We start from the raw sequence: 19612 nt of genomic DNA on the forward strand, positions 1-19612 counted from the left end.
GCTTTATTGTCTCGCCAGAGGGATGCAGAGTAACGACCTGCCACCTCCACATAGGGAGGGCCATTCATTTCACCCCGGGCTGTAATTCACCAGGGCTACTGTGTGTGTGGGTGTTTGTGTGAGTGTGTGTGTATTTGTATGTGTGTATGGCCGTACCTGTGTGTGCGTGCGTGCGTGCGTGCGTGCGTGCGTGCGTGCGTGCGTGCGTGCGTGCGTGCGTGCGTGCGTGTGTGTGTGTGTGGGTGCGTGAGCGTGTCTGTGTGTGTGTGGGTGCGTGAGCGTGTCTGTGTGTGTGTGTGTGTGTGTCTGTGCGTCTGTCTGTGGGGGGAGGGGGGGGCTGTAGGTGTGACTGTGGTTGTTGGTGTGACTGTGTGGCTTTACGCGCGTGCGTCTGAGTGTGTGTGTGTGTGTGTGTGTGTGTGTGTGTGTGTGTGTGTGTGTGTGTGTGTGTGTGTGTGTGTGTGTGTGTGTGTGTGTGTGTGTGTGTGTGGGTGTGTGTTTTGACCTGAACGTTCAGGAATGCCCAATAGCTTGCCTAATATTACTCCCTTCAAGTGTGGCAGGAAGGTAAATGCATGGAAAAAAAAAAACATCTGCAAATGTGCGGGACGTGTCTTCATCGGTGTGTGGGTGGGCTGTGTGTAGATCAGGTGACACAGGGCTCTCAGTGACTGTGTTGTGCTCCACTGAGGCGCTGATCAATTAAACAAACATCGCTTAGGGCCCCTGCTAATGGGGCCCCTCCCCATTGCACGGGAGCTGTGTCCTTTCCAGTGCCACTGTGTCTGGATCCCTGCATTAATTGCCATGTAATCGCCATACCTTTAAACTACAATCCATCTACATTACAGCAGACATTTAACCGCCGGGTTGCCGGGTTCATGTAACCTTGACGACGAGCAAGACTCCGGCGGCATCGCTCCGCAGTCTGACACGGTACTCACAGTGTGAGGAGTGGAGGGGGTGTTTGCCTCCCAGGAGCAGGCTACCTATCTCCCCGTCTGTCTATCAGCTGTCACTGATGTGTGTTTGGAGGTGAAACGGGCCGGGTGGGTCAATGGGGGGGGGGAGAGAGAGCTACACAACACTAAAAGACTGATATATAGACCTGCTCCTTGCTCAGTGGTTGTGCTTGCACGAAGGCTCTGTGTCCAGTGATCCTACCGATGCAAGCAGCTCCATGACTTCTGGGGATCTTTATAATGTGGGGATGATGATTCATCATGCGTATTCATTTTGCAAAACCTCCTGAACTAGACTATCTGCTCCGTCGGTCCATTATCTTCCCACCGTGGGTAGGACCGAGGCGGAGACGTGAGAGGAAAGACGGAGCGTGCAGCCCCGACATCGGTATAATGAAGGGGGCGACATCATCAGCCAGAGGTTCATGTCCGATGCACTTCCCTCTGGTGCCTCTCCGACCCACAATGATGTTCACTAAAGTAGATCTGCCTTTCATCACAGCCAATCAGTATCCGTCATTTCAACAACATGTGATTGGTGATCGCCTTGAGCTGCGCTTGTTTAAATCCCGAAGCAATGACAAAGGTAGTCAAGGGAGAGAATGTACGGTTGAGTCTGACCATACGTACTAGGGCCCGACCGATTTATCGGCCTGCCGATTTAATCGGCCGATTATAGCCTTTTTGAAAATAATCGGCATCGGCCAAAAAGACGCCGATTACAACCGATTTTTTTTTTTTTTTTTTTTTTTATAAATGTTATTGCGATTAGTATCCTGCAGATTGCGCTCCTACTCGCCTTGCTAACTAACAACTTTAGCTGGAGTAAAAAAAGAGGAGATTGAATTTTACCGTACAACATGAAAGCACGCTCGCTCAGGCAGCTGCGCGCTCACCTCACCAATGTACACAAGACGCGTTGTTTGAGCATGTTGTGCCTGTTTTTCTTTAGGTCCCAGGCCATGTTAATTTGTTATACTGTAGACTCTAACGGTGAGACCATACTGCTCAGCACGCACGTGTTAGTCACTGCTCACGAGCGCAGCACATTGGGAGTTAGTTATTTATTTTACATTTTACATTACACTCATTTTTGACTGTAAATGTATTCTAAAACACTCAAAGGTTCTGCATTCAATTCACATATTCGTCAAAAGTGTTTAAAGTATATTTAAGGTATCAAAAACTACGTTTTATATGGTTTTTTTTTTGTTTTGTTTTTTGTTTTTTAATCGGCCGATTAAATCGTAATCGTAATTTTTCTCTGAAAATAATCGCCATCGCCATCGGCACTCAAAAATCAATATCGGTCGGGCCCTAATACGTACCCACTAAGGTTCTGCAGTCCGGGAACCTGCTGTGGCTAACTACACAGCTGTCAACCCACATCTCAGACGAGCGTGTTAGAGAAGGCCATTGAGCAGAAGCACGCCCAGAGCCTGAATCAAAACCGTTGGCCCCTCTGCAGGGTTGTTACGGCAATTTGCTTGCTAAATAATGGGCCTATGTGTTAGAGACAGTGGAGAAAGGAAAGAACTAAAACGAAATGTTCTTGTTTTTGATGTAGGCCTCCTTTGATTGTGGAGGAGGATGTGAAGGACTAGCGGTGCTCTGTGAGTGATGCAAGGAGGCTGTGATACAGAAACTGAGCTGTAACTGATCAGAGGGGGGAGGAAGAGAAGCAGCGGTTCCTGACATTGAGTCGGGAGTATGGTAGTTGGGGAAAAGCTGTGTTGAGTAAACAATGTAGGCAACAAAGGAACGGGATATTTTAAGCTTTTAGTTTAAGGCTGCCTTGACTGGATTTGATTGTCAAGCGTGTCAAACTATTGTTTTCATTTACCTTATTTTAACTGCAATTTATATTTGATGCTGACTGCGGTGAAATGGTGAATTCGGTTTGTTCCACCTGGGTGTTCCTGTCTTGTGTGTGTTCATTTTTTAAACCCTAAAGATTTAGCGCAAAACCAGGAACCCACTTGAGGTTCTCACTCACCATTGGTTGAGCCAGGTAAAAGCAGCTGTCAATCAAGATGTCCTCCAGTAGTTCTTGATCTGTGCGAGAGAAGACATGGAGTCTGTGATTATTGGAATACCCATTGGACCAGCGCATTAACCTACAGACAGACTGGAAGATATACAGCACAATTAGAGCACATGACATGGGGAGTACAAAATAAATGACATTGACAAACTGGCAATGCAAATGATTTGAAGGACAAATCCATACGTCGAAAAAGGGAGAAGGAGGAATCGACATTTGAAGTGAGTTTCCCTGAGGCAGCAAAAAAACCACAAGATCACAGTACTTTAGTGTCAAGAGGAAGCTAATTCAATTACATGGTGAATGGGGTGTAATTTCCAGTGATTAAACACCCATTTGTTGTCTGACAGGGTGAACCGAGACTCAGTAATAATTTGCCTAATTTCATTCTCAGATTGTGTTTGTGCGTGTGGAGCGACCGTCAGCGTCTGGGACAGATGTCCACACACACTGTGGCATCAGTCAAGCACAATTGGCCAACATGTGTGTGTAGAAGACGTGTTTATTGAATAAAACACAATAACCCAGCTACAATTGGCTATCACTGTGTCACTTTGCCACAAATGTGTATAAAATGGAGAAATGTGTTGACAAAGGACTGGATTAGGGTATGGATAGTTTAAATGGTGTATGAATCAACATGGTTTGATGGCTCACGTCCTTTATCAAACATTTGATGGTGGAGCTATATAAGCATACTATTCCATTCTAGACAGACACAATCACACACACACACACACACACACACACGAAAGCTTCCTGAAGCCCACAAAGGTCTCCCATTAATACTTAAATACAGAGAAGATTCAAAAGTGTCTTTGTTTAAGCGTGTGTGTGTGTTTGTCTACGTGTGTGTATTTTTGTCTGCGTGTGTTTGTCTCCGTGAAAGTACCCTTTTTTGTGTAGCACCATGGCAACAGTCACCACTGCTCAGCCGTCATAACATCGCAAATCATGTTAAATGGCCTACAACACAAACGTATACACGCGCACACCCTGACACACACACTAAACCGAGCAAGATGTATGCACTCACACACAAACAGACACACACACACACACACACACACACACACTCATAATCGCAGAAAGATGCGTCCATAAACCCTCACACACACACACAAACACACACACTCATAAACCCAGCAAAATGCATGCATGCACACTGCCAGACACACACACAACCTGTCATTTGTAACAGACATTGGTCAATAGGTTGCACTGATGGTATTACTGGTTTGAGGTCAGTTAAGCCCCAGGGAAAGAACCACTTGCTGCCCACAGTCAAGCAAAAAAGAACTAGAGTGGGTCAGCCTATAGGAGCCTAGAGGTAATGTGGTCCTCCCCACACATACATCAACCACAGGGAACAAGGGAACAGCCAATAGAGCAGATTCCACTAAATAGCCCTAGAGCTTAACGTTGCTCAAATGCCTTTTAGTCTTAATAACACGTTCTCCTAAATGCGGCAAATATCCAAGATATCCTACAAAGTGTTCAGGACTGATTGTGCTCCAAGCCAGGGGGAGGCGCCCATTCTCACCAGGGACTGAGTAATGCGAAGGCCATTTCAGCGGCTCTGTGGCCATTGTCTCGTTCACACACAATGAGCGGTGAGTGATGAATGACTGCAGTTAAATAAATCTGCCATTTAGGGGCTGGGGGCTGAATGCTGGCTGCCCTTGGCCTCGATCAAACCCAGCTCTGCCAAGTGATCTGCGGGCTGCAGATCACAGACCAGAAGACACAGAAGGAGGCAGAGATGCGTCTGCGACCATTCAGTCCAGTAGCCTTGGACTCCGTGGTGACCATATATCTGGTTATGTTCACCTATACATAATGCTCCCATTGGGCTTCAGGTGTATTTGCTGAAGCGCGACGAGAGACTAGCCTCAAGGACAAATCCGGGGCGCGTTTGTTCATCTGTCCCCAGCGGCAGGCTGAATCTAGCTCCAACCCCAGCCACCACCACCACCTCCCCAACCGTCCGTCTGTCCTTCTATCCATCCGTCCGTCAAGGTTCCCCGGGCGTCTGGTGCCGCTCTTGCAAAAATTGAACCGTAAGAACAGCGACGGGAGCGTAGAGCGAATGGGAGGGAGGAGAGAAGGCCGCCAGGGGAGGAAGGGGGAGAGAGCTCACATAGTTAGCCACAAGGCTTTTTGTGTGTCTTGCCTACTCCCATATTCCACTCATGCCTCTATGGCTGCGGGGAGGCGGCTGCCATTCGAGAGGCCGTGACTGCGCAATTAGCCTCTGGAGAAGTGATCAAGGTGGTAATTAGTGAGCAAGCGATGGCCCGAGGAGGTGGACAGGAGGCTGGGCTTTCATGAGGACTGGGGGGGTTCCAAGACTTGGGGGGTCCTAATCCCCCAGAAGAAAGAATTTATAATATAATAGAAAGAACAGCGGGAAAAGGAGGTTTCTGTATATCTGTATATATGTAGAAATTGATCGACCCTCAACCGCACAATGCTTATCTAAAGTGACGTTTTATCTGAGGCAGACTATTGATCAGGGCAGCGTATTTCAGCATCGATCGCATGTGCCGGCGGCAGGACAGCCGGGTGCCCTCGGCCCCCCTGCGAAGCTTACTGTTGGCTTTCTGTTGTTTAGAGCTGATAAGAGTTATAATCACAAGATCAATAACGCAGGGGCTCATTGGCGTTTTCCTTTGCAAGTTTTCTGCTGTTGAGGCATTTCTGCTCGAGGTTAAGACCTGACCTCAGCTCAATTTTGGATCGGTCTTCCTTTTGGCAGTGCAGGTATCATGTGTTTCCTGTGTGTGTGTGTGTGTGCGTGCGTGTGTGCTTGTGTATGTGTGTGCGTGTGTGTGTGTGTGTGTTTGTGGGCGCGTGTGTTTGTGTGTGCGCATTTGTGTGTGTGTGTGTGTGTGTGTGTGTGTGTGTGTGTGTGTGTGTGTGTGTGTGTGTGTGTGTGTGTGTGTGTGTGTGTGTGTGTGCATGTGTGTGTCTGCGTGTGCGTGTGTGTGTTTATGTGTGTGTTTTGCGCCAGGCCACACGCAAGCTCCTGTGTCTCTAAATCAGTGTGTGCACCTGAGGTTCGTCTGGTGAGGGAGGGATGGAGGAGAGATTAACACTCCCTGACTTACGGCCTCTGTCATCTGAACCCCTGCTTCTAATTTCATGACACAGGAAGTGCCCATGAATCCATCACACATGCCCCTCCCCACCCACGCTCACACACACATACTCACACACAGAAATTATGTGACGATCAGTCCTTGCAAAGTAATTATGTTCAAATAAATACACTTTAGCAGGCCGACATATACACCCGAAGTAAACACAGTAAACACACTCCTGATTTTTTAACTCACACATACACACAGACATACATACACATATACATGCACAAATGCTCATATACACAGTCACAAACACAAACACACACACACACACACACACACACACACACACACACACACACACACACACACACACACACACACACACACACACACACGTTTAAAATAACAGGCACCAACAAAATACATTTCTCATACATAAACACACAGAAACACACACACAGACAATCAAAAATAAATACATAGACACACACAAATGCCCACACAAAGAAAGCCACACTCAAACCAAGACGCCGACAGAATGATGAATACACCAGACTTAGGGTTAGTCATCTTCTGGTAATTGGCACCTTTTGTCCCCCAGTAATGTTGAACACAGGTTTTCCAATTAAAATGTTGAAGACCACTTTTGGTTACAAAAGAAAGTGTTGCTGCGACCGTATCAGCTATTCAGTATCTAATAAGCTCTACCCCGATCCAAGCTCTTCCAACTCCCCGCCAATCTAGTCCTTCATTAGCCTTATCGTCTCCATCCCATTATCCCTCCGGCCGGCACGAGCCAAATGAGCTCATTACCCACGAGACGTTCAGGTGGACGCCGATATTGACATAGTGGGGCAGGTGTAATGAGGTGGCACTGATACCCCCCACCACCCCCCACACACACACACACACACACACACACACACACACAAACACACGGACAAGAAGCTTGGGCGCTAACCCATAATGAGGGTGAAATTGAAACAAAAAACAAAAGGCATGTAAAGGGTCTGTAGCTTAGATTTGAGTTATAATGAGAGAGAGAGAGAGAGAGAGAGAGAGAGAGAGAGAGAGAGAGAGAGAGAGAGCATAAAGAGAATCCAGATTTTGAAACAAAACAACCCAAAAAAAGACCTCTCCCATCCTTCCTACCTCCCTAGAAGTTATCCAGAGCATTGAATTCAGTAGATGAATGGCTCTGGCATATCGAAAAAATGACACTAAAATTAATGATTTCAAATTTTTCAGAAATTTAACACCTTTATTGGAAGGGTTTTAAATTTGGAGAAACCAGCCATAATAACCTTTGTCTATTTTCCGTGATGAAATAAACTGAAATCATCAATGGCGTTCACACTGGTCAAACCAAATTGTGTTTGATGAAAACAATACATTTCCGGATATGCCTCTCATTCCAAGTTTATAGCTGGTTGAGTACAACTTAAACCAACAGGTTTTCTCTAAATAAAGACAGCTCCTCACCTATAAGGAGTTGGACGGTGAGAGGTGGAGGGTGGAGGTGTGGGTGGAGGAGGGCGGTGGGGTGGGGGAGAGAGGTGGGTATGGAAGTATGGCAGAGCAAGATTAGTAATGAAAGCAGTCTGGAACGCATTCAAACTCCTCATGCGTGGAGAACGAGGAGGAATCGATTCCATCCAGACGATAGCTCCCTGATGCTCATAACGAACCCCCATCCTGACTGTGTTCGACTTCATAAAGACCCCCCCCCCATCCCGCCTCTCTCTCTCTCTCTCCCCTCCACTCACCCACCACTTCTCCACATAACTGATTAACTGATTATGGGGAAAAATTTATTTGCTGCAATATACACAACTCCCCTCGGCAATTTAATTATTCGTTTTGGTCTATTCGTTTCCCCCCCTCGGCCCTTATCAATTTATCTCCATCCAATTCCATTTGTCAATTCACATCACCTTGGCGATTCGTTCAGATACTAACCGATGTTACCTTGGGTGGCTTGGGAAACGGGGACTTTTTCCTTTGGTTGGCTGTTTAGGAGGTAGGGAGATGGCAAGGAAGGACAGGAGGAAGCAAGGTAGGGAGGAACGAAGAGAAGGAAGGAAGGGGGCTACAAGGAATGAAGATAGGGAGCTATGTAGGTAGGAAGGGAGCAAGGAGCAGAGGAAGGAGTGAAGGAAGGGAACAATGAAGGAAGATAGGGAACTATGTAGGCAGGAAGGGAGCAAGGTACGGAGGAAGGAAGGAAGGGAACAAGGAAGGACACCAGGAAGGAAGGAAGGAAGGAAGGAAACTATGTAGGTAGGAAGGGAGCAATTTACGGAGGAAAAAAGGAAGAAAGGAAGGAAGGAAACAAGGAAGGGAACAAGAAAGGAAGGAAGGAAACAAGGAAGGAAAGGCACAAGGAAGGACCGAAGGACTCATGGCTTACATTTCAGTGTGTTGAAGGCCAACTCGTAGGCTGCCAGGTCCATTCCCCCCTCCTTGACCTTGGGTAGGGCAGAGCCTTCTTGCTTGCCATAATTGACCAGCTGGTGAGACGCAGGCTTCTGCTGGTGATTGTTCTGGAAGATGGCTGCTGCCAACAGGTACACACGGTCTGGGAACCCCGGCTGGCCGCTAGCAGGGGCTGTGAAGAGCTCTGCATAAGGAGGAGGGCTCTGCTTGGCGGCGGGGTCGTCCATCAGAGATAATGGCTTGAGAGTAGGCATCTGAGTGCCAGCATTTGTCTTCGGCCGTCTGGGGTTATGCCTCACCATGATGTCACCGCTGTGTTGGCCTCCTCTGGACAGCTCAAGATGAACACCTCTGAGAATCCTTAACAACAAAAGTGCATGCCAAATGTTTCAGAAGTATTGTTTCTTATGTAATGTTCAGCATACAGATGTATTTGTATGTCTACCATATCTAATGGTTATAAAATGTGATCAATCAGAACATGGTTCTTGTCAAATAATGAATTTCAATGATATATCGAGAGTGGTGAATTTACAAAATACTATACGCAAACATTGTGTGTGTGTGTGTGTGTGTGTGTGTGTGTGTGTGTGTGTGTGTGTGTGTGTGTGTGTGTGTGTGTGTGTGTGTGTGTGTGTGTGTGTGTGTGTGTGTGTGTGTGTGTGTGTGTGTGTGTGCGTGTGTGCGTGTGTACGTGTCTCTGTTCGTGTCTGTCTGTTAGTGATCAAAAGTCGAATTACGAATTGGCACATCACTTTCTACTGAGTAGTTCACACTTGAACATTAAAATCAAAATAAACGGTACGTTACCTTATGAGTTTCGGGTTTTCTTTCCCAAAAGTGTGATGATGTATCCAGCAGCCCTCATACTATCAACCGAGGTTCGTTATCCATTATCCACGTTTCTCCGTTAACGATCACAGTATCATAACGTTACTCTCCCCGAGTTTTTACTCAACTTTCAATCGTAAAACATCTCTTTTAAACCCTCTCGGACCAACGGGTCGAAAAAGATCGACGCATTCAAGGATGTGGCGAACGTACCGCCTTCCTGGCTACTACATTCACCCCAGCCGCCACAAAATAATTGGTCAATAATTGACAACATTTGACTTTTTTTTGTTTTGTTGAAACCTGGTTTCGGACTCAACGCGAACTTCCTCAGGAACGCGGATCTCCTCGGCCCCAGCACACCTTGGTCACCATGGCAACCGGGTAGGTCCTCCGGGCGAGTCCCTGGTCCTGTTGACACAGCGTCGAGCTGTGGTAAGTTGTTGGGTTCAGCAATGCATTCGCAACACTTGCAGCCGCGTTGACAGTGAGTTCTACCATAGAGCCAAACGCAATTGTTGTTTACTCGTTTAGGACAATAAAAAATAAAAAAAATCCTGCCAGTTACATCCATATCGTTGATCTTTATTTTTAGCCAATATGAACTGAAGCATGATTTATTTTTCATCATTATTTACGTTACAATGCGGTCTGCGATGGGGCCTGCGAATAAAGGTAACACATGTTTGTGGGTGCCTTATTTTACACACACACACACACACACACACACACACACACACACACACACACACACACACACACACACACACACACACACAAGTACACGCACACTCACACACACACACACACACACACACACACACACACACACACACACACACACACACACACATACAGACACGCACACTATTGATGCAAATTATTAATTTTCCATTCAGAGAGCTTTCGTGCTCCCTCTGTGGGGGGGCATCGTCATCCGAGAACACTCCCATGAGACGTTTCATCAGAATAAAAGTGATTAACATTCGGTGACCCTTCCCTTAAAGTACAACTTGTATCGACACCGTGCCAGCCTATCACAGCCAACGGACACACCCCCTCACTGTGGGGGGCAATGCAGGCATGTACCTGTCTCTGGAAGTCACATTTGCACGTGGTTTACATGGTCACGTCACTGCCTCAACGTTTGTAAAGAGACGTTTTATACTTTGCCAGCCCACTTAGGAGTCCTCTATATGAAGTCAACAGAGTGTTCTTGCTGACTGGGTCGGATCAAATCCTGTGAGCTGCTCCTCATAAAACATTTAATAAAAGTTGAGGCACAATTGTCGTCATCCTGGGCCGGCTCCGCTCCATACATGTCACAAATCAGCCACACGCACGCACTCACGCACGCAGCCAAACACACACACACACACACACACACACACACACACACACACACACACACACACACACACACACACACACACACACACACACACACACACGTAAGTCAGTAGCTCTGATATGACACGCTAAAGTAGATCAAGCGTTTTTTACGTGCAGGCCTATTTGTTTTTTTGCGTGTCTATTCACCTGTGCTAATGACATGCTTCCCGCGCGCTTTGTTTGCTCTGTGATTGGAGCGGCGGTGGTCGTTAATGAAGCGGAGCCGTGCAGCTGGGTGCCCTGATTGCAAGTGTTCAAATGCTGCTCGGTTCAGACAAAATGTCGACTGCATCAGAATATTGTGACTGTTTTCCAAGTGCATCAGCGGTTTGGCTGTAAAAAAAACTCCAGGTAAGTTAACTCAATAAATAAATAAAGAAAGAAATATGTTGGCAATTAGCCTATATACATATGAAATAGGGGCAACATTAAAATAGGCCATATGGCTCCGCATAATTAGACAAAGTCGTCATGATGTCCTCGACTCAATCTGTAGGTGTGCGGGCCCTCAAAAGTGGTAATAAAATCCCGCTCCATCTATTTTGACGTTCAAGGAACAAAGCCCCTCAAGGCCCTGGCATTTGTTGAACTACAATTGACAACTGAAAAAAAAAAAAGATCTTCTCCTGACCTACACTTGTTCAGTGAACGGTAATACTATTTGTTGTGTTGTGTAGGAAAACAATTAAGAATGAAAACTGCGCATGTGCAAGAAAGTAGTCCTGGCTGATGGGAGAGCATTGCCCTCTGCTGGTGACATCACGTTACTGTAACGGGGTCCTGGTATTTACTGTATTGCATGTCAATGGGCAATTGCTTAACCATTACCTGGTCTCGTTGGAAAAAATTAACCAGCCGTTGACTTAGCAATTTGACAGAACTTCCTCACCATTACCAGAAAGCCTAGGTGGGAGATCAAAACATTTTGTAGATAACGTTAAACCCCCTTTTAAAACGTTAACATTCCACATGACGCTTATTAGGCTTCACTGTGATTTTGTTGAGAACAGGTACATTACATCAATACCCCAGTTCATCCTTCCACTTGTACTTTATGCTCCCTCGCTCCAGGTGAGGTAGACCTACAGTAGGCTTTGGGGGTGGCGGGTCGTGCTCTATTATTTATGACCAGTGTTGGCTTACAGCCCTGCCACGTCCGTCTCGCTACAGTAGCATGGCTCATCTGTTAGCTGCTAACCACATGAAGTCTGGACAGGAAGATTATTAGTCGGTGTTTTGACATGTTTTATACTCAAAAACATTATCCTTATTGGTTGAGCTGTAAAAGTATGTAAACACCAGTTGAAATACATTAAGACGTAGTTGAATGAATGGTGGATGTGCATTGTGCATAAAAGTTAAGAGTTACAATGTGTGCGGTGGTAACATCTTCATTAACACATTTTCTTTGGGGTGACTACAACTATTAATCAATAGTTTTTGTAGCTTATTAACAACGACATTATTAGGAGGAACATATGACTATAACATATCAAGTTTAAGCTGCCCTACTGAATCTGTTGGCGAAATAAAAGACCCAGATAAGTAACGACAACAATATCGATGCGTAAACCCCACAAGGGGAATGACATCATCTTTTGTAAGCGCTCCAAGTCAGTGTCCCTCGTTGAGACCGACGCAAGCCAGCTGGGCTGATTGCGGGGGAAATCGATCGCTTGCTGCGTGGTCGGGTCACGGCGCCCTGCCCATAATGAGGATGCTCATGAGGAAGACCATGGCGAAGAAGATCCACATGAAGAAGCGGTCCATGACCTTGGCCACCTTCTTCCACTCGGCCCCCTTAGCGCACGTGGCCCGCTGCTCGCGGAAGCAGTTGGCGATGTACTCCACGTTGCGCACCAGTTTGGGCTCCACCCCCGGGATGCCGTCGCCATGGCTACAGAACACGCAGGGGCCAAAGGTCACGGCGGGGCCCAGGAGCAGGGAAGGGAGGGGCTTCTGGTCCTCGGGGCAGCAGGGGGGCTTCTGGTCCTCGGGGCAACAGGGGGGCTTCTGCTCGTCCGCACAGCAGAGCTTGCGGTCGGGGTCCTCGTAGCAGGACAGGGGGTCCCTCTCCTCCCGGGGGATGTGGTGCTGGGGCTTCCCCCGGGGGAGATGTTGGGCCCTTGGCGTCTGGGGTCTGGGATGCCGGGAGTGATTGGGCTCCTTGTGACCCCCGTGGCCGGCCCCGGCCTTACGGCCCGCCCGGTCGGGGTCGGGGTCGGGGCCCGGGCTGTGATCGTCGAGCTGGAGGTGGGAGGAGGAGGAGGTGGGCGAGGAGGTGCAGTTCTCGCCGACCTCGTAGACGAAGAAGATCTTGGACATGTAGTCGATGATGAGGACTTTGGCCCACTGCGGGACGGGCTTGGCCTCAGCGCTGCAGAAGTGGATGTTCATGATGAAGATGGTGAGCGCCGTGGACGCGGTGATCATGGTCATGGTGGCGATGTAGTACTTTCCTGGTGGGCACAGGGAGAATATGGACACAGCGGTGGAACATGTACAGTATACTGAACGGATTCTGGGCAGTAATCCAAAACCTTTGAAATGATTCCGCATTATCGGATCTTAGAATATTTGAAGAATGCTTGAATGCTAAGAATGTGTTTATCTCTTGACCGTTTTTTCTGAAATCTTTCTTGGTATCAAATCTTTTGTATCTGTGACATTTTTTATACCAGATCCTTTCGTCTGGTGGAGTCTGTGCACAAAGGTTAGACAGCACCAAACACACCTTGACACCAACTGAAAGCCATAGGAATAAGATAACTGATTCTTCAACATTCTTTGAAAACTCCCAGCCAAGGAAATGACTGCCCAGACAGACAGACAGACAGACAGACAGACAGACAATCCTCGTACCAATGAGCGGCACGCTCTCCGAGGGCGGCATGCTCTCGGCCACCATGAGCTGGAAGACGGTGAGCGCCAGCAGCACGGTGACGCCCAGGGACACCTTCTCCCCGGAGTCGGCGGGCAGGTAGAAGCCCAGCGGCGCCAGGAAGGAGATGAGGAAGCAGGGCAGCAGCAGGTTGAAGATGTAGAAGGAGGAGCGTCTCTGCAGCAGCACGGTGTAGGTGATGTCCGGGTAGGGGTCGGAGCAGCAGCCGTACATGATGACGTTCTTGTGGGCCGGCATGCCGTGGCACTCCCACTCCACGTTCTCCACGAAGTCCGACAGATCGCCGCCGTCCATCGCCATGGCGATGTCCACCTGTCGCCCCAGGGGGTCGGAGGGAGTGTGTGTGTGGGGGCCGGGGTGGTCTATTGTTAGGTTTGAAACCTTAGATCCCCCCCCCCCTCCCCTAAAGTGTAACGTCGGACCCAAAAGCCTGTGAAACACCCCTGCTTAACGACCGTCAGACATGACACATCACAGACATTGGAAGAACTTGCCAATTGATAGCAGATAGCAGCTGCGTGGGGAATCAAACCCACGTCATCAGAGAAGCAAGGCAGCAGGTTGGCCCACGGTGCTAGACCATGACACAGGTGTAAATGTTGTACACCGTTAAATAGTAATGACCCGTGGGATTCTTATCTCTCCACAATGATGAAGTCTGCATCACACGCTCCTTAACACTACACGACCCGCTTGGCCCTACATACTATTCCCCGTTCGTCAAGGCAGAGCGGTTCGAGCTTGTTATATCCGGTATAGTCGGGCAGTAAAGATTTAAGATGAACCATTACTTTTAGCCACTTTCAGCCCAAGCAACTGTGACTATACTTTTTCCTACATGTCTTAATGAGACGTTTATGAGGCATCTCGCTCAAGGGTGTCTACAGTACAGTCAGCCTGTGGAGGTTGGGTATCAAACCCTCAACCTGTGGCTGGGAGACACACACCCTAACCCCATACCCTTCCTGTCCCCAAACACAGAAGAAGAAACTAACCTCCCAGGGATATGAGTTTAGACCTGGTTCTGGTCGTGGTTCTGACCTGGTTCCCGTTGTAGGTCCAGGACCCGAAGGTGAGGTTGCACTCCTGGCTGTCGAAGGGGAAGTAGGAGACGTCCACCACGCAGGAGCTCTTGGTGATGGCCGGGGCATCCCAGGTGATCTCTCCGTTGTAGCGCAGCACCACGTTGGTGTCCATCGGGCCCGAGAAGTCGTCGTCAGCCCTGGAGGAGAGAGGGACGCCATCACACTATGAGGACACTCGCTACTGAGGGTAACGCTGAGGTATCAAAAACCACGCTAACATTTAGGAATCACTTCCACTACACCCCACAAGAAACGCTTAGTAGCTTAGTAGGGAAGCAGGGAAACGGGAGTAATTATTATTTAATAGAACAATATTGTACAGTATACATGGAATTAAACTGGGAAGCTTAGGCAGAGTCTAATTAAAATAAGTTGTTAAAAGCATCAAGCGGCAAGACACATGCCATTAGTGTATGAAAATTATTAAGGCAATAATAGTAGTGGTATCAAAGTTGTGGAGACCTTGTAGTTATACACAAACAGCCAGGTTGTGTGTGTTTACATGAGTGTGTGTATTTGGACTACTTGTTATAGAGGACCAGGTCTGGCCTCCACACTGGGGATGCGGACCACCTACTTGTTGTAGAGGACCAGGTCTGGCCTCCACACCAGACTGCTGGGGATGCGGATCACCTCCAGGCCGTCGTAGTCCTCCTTGTTCCACTTGAGGTAGGCATCGTTCCAGGTCAGCCTGATCCACAGGTAGGCGATGAGCACCTGGTTCCTCTCGTCCTGAAGAAGAGAGGAATAGCAATAGGACGAACACCTCTCCTGCTCCCTCTCCTAGAGCCCCTTCAGTGCCTCTCTCTCTCAGCTAGATGTCCTTATTCATCGTTGCTCTACTTCAAACAAACCTGTCTAAAGTCTATTCCTCTGATCTTCTGAAATACAGATGGATCCAAAAGGAGGCACAGCAGGGGTACAGCAGCTGCAGCAGCCCGAAAAAGAAGCTTGACTCCACCCAGGTTTTGAACCAAGGAGAGAGTAACCCCATTAAGGTAACCACGCATGCAGGCACACGCGCACGCAAACATACAAACCACACACTCATACAACAAAACCTTTTTTGACTCGCATACATTACGTTATAGTCACAACTACAACAAAGTACTACAGAAGTGCCGCTTTTCACATGGGAATCCACAGACAGTAGCAGTGATGAACGGGTCCAGACGCACCTCCCAACCTGAACAGCAACAAGAGCTGTCTATGTAACCGTAGGCTGATGAAATGGGTGGATTCACGTACAGTAGCGCGACATAAGCCCTGTGAGTGATCACTGTAATGTAGTCCTCCCATCTCAATTGATCACTTGTTTGATTAAATGTGTTGTTGGCTATAAAACCTTTGGCCTGGCTGCTGGTGGCCCAGGCAGCCTGTTGATGTTGATGTGATCAGATTATCAAAATCGATAATGACTCGAGTCGGGTCATGTTTGGTATGATCATTTACAATGTTTTATTTTTAATTTCTTTGAAATTACCTTTTTGTCAAAAGAAAATGTGTCATAATGTGACACATTTAGATATACTCTTACATACAATCACAATATGAGGATATACCATGATCGTCATACAATGCCACTGACAAGCAGTCATCTAATTGCTCAGTTATCGTTGGTTTAGTTATACTAACTCAACCATTTAGATTACTCACTCACGGGCACTCTGTCAGATTCCCAAGACAGATAATGATGAAAGGAATAAAACATAGCAGAGATGTGATTAGATCCTTGAGTATTTATTGGACTAATATAAATCGTAGGCATTAACTCTGGTGGATGGAATGTTAAATCGGGCGTTGGGGACAGAATCACGACACCGTGTCTGCTCTGGAGGACATGAAGCTGCCGAGATACAAGGTTAACGTCTCCCCTCTGGAGGCGTCCGAGTGCGACCGTGACACGCACCATGTCTTTGATCTGAGAGAGGGTGATCTGCAGGGTCACGTTGAGGGCCTTGTCCGTGTCCTCCACGGGCCGCAGAGCGTTGGAGTAGTCCTCCATCAAGTCTCCCAGAAGCTTCTGGGCGTATCGTCCCTGGGCAGAATCGGCCACTGGAGAATACAGAGCTGGTGATACGCAATCTCCTGTGATATTGAACCCCGTGTTTTGAGATGTGATTTGTTGGAGGATATTCCTGCCTTCGTCTTTTATTTATTTTTGTAATATTAAGGTTTTTATGGCAACGGTTTGTGAGTTTTTCCTTCGTTGAGTGTAGCGCTGGGGGAATATCATATGCCACAGTACCGTATAATGTATCGTATCAGACCATCAGTGCCTGAGCATGAACACTATTCAGGCATGAAAACATGTGGGAGTATTTTCTTTTTACGAAAGGTATCACCTTTCTAATGTGTTTTAGGTTTTTTGAACAATCGCAGAACTCACCCTTTTTATTCTCACACTTCTTTATTCTTAGAAACTGTAGTAAGACTCAGCTTTCAGATAATTAAATATCTCCTTTATTTCATTGCTCCAAACGTAACAATTATTATCCAATGAAATCTGCTCAAGCCTAATTAATCATGAGATCTTTCCCCATGCAAAGATTAAGGAGGTTGTCATAAAAAGATGAGGATTCCGGAAGACATTTCATAATGGGTTCTGCAATCACACAATTCACACCACTTGTAATCAACAAAACGTATGATTTATTTCATTATATATAATGTTAATTATTCAGGAAAGAAACTCTACTGATATGGACTTTGACATCCTCAGATTGAGATTTTTTATTTTCTTACACAATTATTTTATCTCCCCTGAATCTCTCTTTATCTAGCATCTGGGGGGGGGGGGGGGGGGGTCAGGATTGGTTAAGTGATTACAGAAGGCTCCCAGGTAACAGAAGGTACAATTAAAAGCCTTTGTCAACAGTAATGCATCATCTTTTTAGGGACGATCTTTCAGATTTTGTTTGAATTGGAAAATATGGCCTTTATATTCATTCTTTGCTGATTGAAATGGGAAGACTCTGGCTGTGCGTGTTCAAGCATAAATCAATCTTACAGAGCCCATGCCCATTACTGAAGAGTGTAAAGCAGTTTAAAATAATGCAATGCACGGGACAATGGGATTAACTCCAATACTTTTCCATATGCACGGCTGACTCACCTTCCAGAAGCATCATCAGCAAAAGGATCACAGGGACCATCTTGTGCATTTTATTAAGTCACTCCAAACGAGGAAGCAAAGAGGCCAATTCAAACCAAATTCAGTTCCTTTACCGGAGCGGCTCTGATCCGCATGACTCCGTTCAACCCCAATTGATCCCTCTGAGTCGAAACGCTGATAAAACAGACACTATTTCCAATAGTCCCATCTCGCGCCCGTGGCCACTAACCGCTTGGCAAGGGAGACGGCGTGACTGCCGGGCGGGGGAACTGTACCCCGGCTATCACGTAGCACTAACAGACTGAGGGAAACCAGACGCCCTTGAATCATCGCCTCACCACACATCCAGCTATTCACCTGTCAGTCAAGTGCTGGCCAGGTGGGCCCACGGGGGCCGGGCGTCGGCCTGGCGACGGACCACAGCAACCGGCTGCAGACCCCTGCGACGTTATTAGGGTTGGTCCCAACAGTGTTCAGATGTGCAGCCCCTGAACTTGGCTCTTTTTCCTTTTAAGCGTTTTTTGTATTTCCTAAAATATGTTGTTGTTTTTTTAAGTTATTTTGTTATTTAATACCTATGTCAAATTACATGTGTAGTAAGCTGAAAGAGACATGAACATGCGTGTATGTGGGGAATTGGTAGTTTCTTAATAGTATTGTGATTTCATCAAAATAGCCGTCAATCGACATTTAGGGTTCTTTGAGCATCACCACCGCGCATTCAGCCGTGCGCCGACAGCCTGAGGACTGGAAGGGCGTAATTGTAAGAGACGTCGTTGACCTGCGTGAATTGAAGTGGTACAAAACGTCACTGTTATACATTAGGGGAAACCTGAGCCGCCGCAGCTTGATCGCCGGTGCTGCCGGACATGTAAGGGGAGGATAATCTATGGACGGCTAAGCCCACACAGGCACTCTTTCTGATCTGTTGTTTAAACAACAGGGGAACAGCCACATCGCTCCTGTAAGGTCAAACGCCACGGTCGTGAGTGTGTAGAGCAAGGACCACCCCTGTGTAGAGATGCAGCTCTTGGAAAAAGGTTGTGTTGGACCCAGCATGCTCCCTCAAGCTACCATCTGTCGGCATGCCTAGCGTGTTCATGCACGTCACGTACTGCCTCAGCAGCACATCGACATAATGCAAATATCTAATGTTTACAAGACTCCCGTCTAGTTAAAGGGGACATATTATACCACCAGGAGTGTGATCAGCCTTACAAGCCGTTTTGAAAATCTGCCCCATATGACATCACTAGTGGGCGTGTCCATCTAGATCTGTGTTGGATAGATGAGCAACGTTTACTTCAGTCCACTGGGTAGGCTGTTAGACTGCTCTATCCAGCACAGATCTAGGTGGACACGCCCACTAGGGATGTCATATGGGGCAGATTTTCGAAACGGCTTGTAAGGCTAATCACTCACACCTGGTGGCATAATATGTCCCCTTTAAAAGCGGGAAGGCAATAGTTATCATGAAATTCACGAAAGTCGAATTGCACGTCAATCAATCTCAACTAGGTGACATTCTATATTTTGTAATATGTATTATGCAAGCAAACTGATGTTTGAGTGTTTAGCACGGGGCATTTTTCATCTTAAGTGGATTGCTTGTTCTACCGTCAGATTTACTTTCATAATCAGTTTGTTCTATTCGGCTTTCCCCTCACGTTTTTCACTTAAAAACAAGCACACGAAAGTAGATGCATATTCAAACAAGTACACAACTATACAAGACTACACCACGTTCCTGTGGAGG

At 47.1% G+C, this 19612-nt stretch overlaps 2 protein-coding genes and 1 long non-coding RNA gene across 3 annotated transcripts; 1 reads left to right on the forward strand and 2 right to left on the reverse strand.

Moving 5' to 3' along the window:
- Positions 1–2325: 2325 nt before the first annotated feature.
- LOC132466531 (putative methyltransferase NSUN7) lies at positions 2326–9909 on the reverse strand. The gene is made up of 4 exons (XM_060063783.1): positions 9342–9909; positions 8506–8891; positions 2959–3017; positions 2326–2337 (listed from the first exon to the last, which is right to left on the reverse strand). The coding sequence occupies exons 2-4, from the start codon at positions 8831–8833 to the stop codon at positions 2326–2328; spliced, it is 399 nt and encodes a 132-aa protein (XP_059919766.1). The 5' UTR covers positions 8834–8891; positions 9342–9909.
- A 1236-nt stretch (positions 9910–11145) lies between these two features.
- On the reverse strand, positions 11146–19602 carry LOC132465842 (neuronal acetylcholine receptor subunit alpha-9-II). Its single transcript, XM_060062686.1, has 6 exons — positions 17857–19602; positions 16651–16796; positions 15319–15473; positions 14698–14878; positions 13617–13968; positions 11146–13213 (listed from the first exon to the last, which is right to left on the reverse strand). Exons 1-6 carry the CDS (start codon positions 17903–17905, stop codon positions 12447–12449), a joined length of 1650 nt encoding a protein of 549 aa, XP_059918669.1. The 5' UTR covers positions 17906–19602; the 3' UTR covers positions 11146–12446.
- On the forward strand, positions 14855–16656 carry LOC132465844 (uncharacterized). The gene is made up of 4 exons (XR_009527697.1): positions 14855–14939; positions 15276–15410; positions 15634–15739; positions 15888–16656. It is a non-coding gene; the product is annotated as an uncharacterized LOC132465844 (long non-coding RNA).
- Positions 19603–19612: the final 10 nt, after the last annotated feature.

The sequence above is a fragment of the Gadus macrocephalus genome, chromosome 10, assembly GCF_031168955.1.
Source record: "Gadus macrocephalus chromosome 10, ASM3116895v1".
Classification (NCBI taxonomy): Eukaryota; Metazoa; Chordata; class Actinopteri; order Gadiformes; family Gadidae; genus Gadus; species Gadus macrocephalus.